Source organism: Bison bison, unplaced genomic scaffold (genome assembly GCF_000754665.1).
Source record: "Bison bison bison isolate TAMUID 2011002044 unplaced genomic scaffold, Bison_UMD1.0 scf7180017847386, whole genome shotgun sequence".
Classification (NCBI taxonomy): domain Eukaryota; kingdom Metazoa; phylum Chordata; class Mammalia; order Artiodactyla; family Bovidae; genus Bison; species Bison bison.
In genome coordinates, this window is record NW_011477959.1 from 19,178 (window position 1) to 21,563 (window position 2,386).

The 2,386-nt window shown below is 49.0% G+C and overlaps 1 protein-coding gene across 1 annotated transcript in view; it reads right to left on the minus strand.

Annotated features, from left to right (window-relative positions):
- Positions 1 to 2,192, minus strand: part of LOC104990721 (protein Shroom4-like) — a 5,884-nt gene extending 3,692 nt beyond the window's left edge. Inside the window, exon 1 of the mRNA XM_010843014.1 lies at positions 1,190 to 2,192. Coding sequence (XP_010841316.1) covers positions 1,190 to 1,998 — 809 coding nt within the window. The 5' untranslated portion in view covers positions 1,999 to 2,192. The remainder of the gene's footprint in view (positions 1 to 1,189) is intronic.
- Positions 2,193 to 2,386: the final 194 nt, after the last annotated feature.

Genomic DNA, 2,386 nt, shown 5'->3' on the forward strand with positions numbered 1-2,386 from the left:
GCCTGGTGGGCTGCCGTCTATGGGGTTGCACAGAGTCCGACACGACTGAAGTGACTTAGCAGCAGCAGCTCCAGATAATTAAGTAACAGATTTGTCCATCAGTAAAAGACACAATAACAAGGTACTACTAATAGCAACAAAACTCAGGCAAGTTCCTTCTGTAATGTTATTTAAGGAAAGCACTTAAAGGATAGACACCTGCCCCTTATCCCCACCTCCTGCAGAGAGTGGGTGGAGCTCTCTGCAGGAGGACTGGCAGAACTGAAAGTCAAAGCTCTTGTTTTGGAGCACAGAGGACAACCACACAGTGTGGGGCATGCTGCTGAGCATGGGCACGGTGAAGGGAACAGTTCTCCAGTCAGACTACACTCCTGCTTCAGCCTCTCTGCACAGACAGCTAACTCTGTCAACTACCACTTTTGGTAGTACCATTTGCTCGCTGAAGCAAATGCTTCAGAGGAAAGAGGCAGAGGAAGTAAGGGTGGGGTGATGAATAAAGTGGAAGGTGAAAAGAATGCCTTTGGCTGTTGTAAGGAATGGTCAACTCCAGGAACACCTTTGATACTGGGCACAGGGGAAGAGTTTAGAAGCCCAGGCAGTCAGGTTGTGAGCTGGCGATTTATTCTAGAGAGCAAGCAAAAGAAAACGCAGAAGAGGACTTGAACCAGGCTTCTGGAAAAGGCAACAAAGGTTTAATGCCTTCTCCCTCAGGGGCCAGAAACTGATGAGTACCTTAAAGACAAACTAGAAATGATAAATACAGTATCTCAATAGTGCTATTTAGGATAGGGTTAGTCACTCAGTCACTCTGACTCTTTGTGACCCCATGGGATTCTCCACACAAGAATACGGGAGTGGGTAGCCATGCCCTTCTTCAGGGGATCTTCCTGACACAGAGATCAAACCTGGGTCTCCTGCACTGCAGGCAGATTCTTTATCGTCTGAGCCACCTACTGAGCACCTACTATGTGCTAAGCATGGGGCTATGTCCTTTACGTGGATTATCCTCATTCTCACAAGAACCACGTGAAATAGGTAGAATCATGCCCATTTTCCAGGTGAGAAAAAATGAGACTGGGAATAGTTTAATTGACCAGTCGAAGGTCATACAGCTGGCAAATGGTGGAGATGGAATTCAAACTCATGCTGCCCCCTCTTCAGGGACCTAGTGTCTTTCATAAGCACTTACTTGGAATCAGTGGTCTCCTGCTCTGATGTCCTCCAAAGCCCACCAATGCCATAATAACAAGGGGGTTGAGCCTTTTCAGCTTGAGATCCCAAGTGGCCCCTTACTGGAGGCAGGAAATCACTGGAACGCAGAGCAAAGGATTCTGGCTCTGCTGGGAGGCTTTGTGAGCCCTGCCTCGGGGCCTCCAGGTGGCCAAAGGCCGGAAGCTGGGGCTGCTCCAGAACCTCCTCAGGATGGAGGGCACCAGAACCAGTGGTTTCTGAACTGAAATACTGGGGTGGCAGCTCCTCCTCCTCCCCCGCTTCCTCCTCTTCTTCCTCCTCCTCTACCCCTTCCTCCTCTTCTTCTTCCTCTTCCTCCTCCTCCTCTTCTTCCTCCTCTTGCTGCTGCTGCTTTTGCTGCTGTTGCTGTTGCTGGGCTGCACGGAAGAGCCTGTACTTCTCCCAGTTGGGAGGAGGAGGACGAGGAGGAGGAAAGGCCTTCTTCCTGGCACCCAGAGCATCTGGCTGGGTCTCATCAACTTTGTTGAAGAGCTCCTTCCTATGCTGCTCCCAGACCTGGGAACTCTGAGGATCCAGGGTGATGTGGCTTTCTGAGAAGGCACGGCTGCGCAGCGGGCGAGGCATGGAGGCTAGGGAGCTCTCCTCTTCATAAACGGAGGTTTCCTCTGTTTTTTTGGAGGAGTGCTTAAAGTCTCCAAGGAGGTCAAGAGAAGAGACTGCTCGGTAGTTTGACAAGTCCAGTGCTGGGTTCTCAAGGCAAGGATGGAATGGGGTTGCCCATGAAAAGCTAGCCTTGGAATGAGCCATTTCCCTGCAAAACAGCAGATGAAGGCTGGATAAAACAAGCACACTGCAGATGGTCCCATAACTTTAGATAACCTCATTTATGTAAATTTTAAAATGGCAACAAAACAATATAATATAGGTAGTAAATGTAATAATATTAGTAATACTGTTCTGTACATCAGTGTCTCTTTTGCTGTCTCGTATACAGGGTTATTGTTACCATCTTTCTAAATTCCATATAAGGGAGAGGGTGGGATGATTTGGGAGAATGGCATTGAAACATGTATAATATCATATATGAAACGAGTCGCCAGTCTAGGTTCGATGCACGATACTGGATGCTTGGGGCTGGTGCACTGAGACAACCCAGAGGGATGGTATGGGGAGAGAGGAGGGAGGAGGGTTCAGG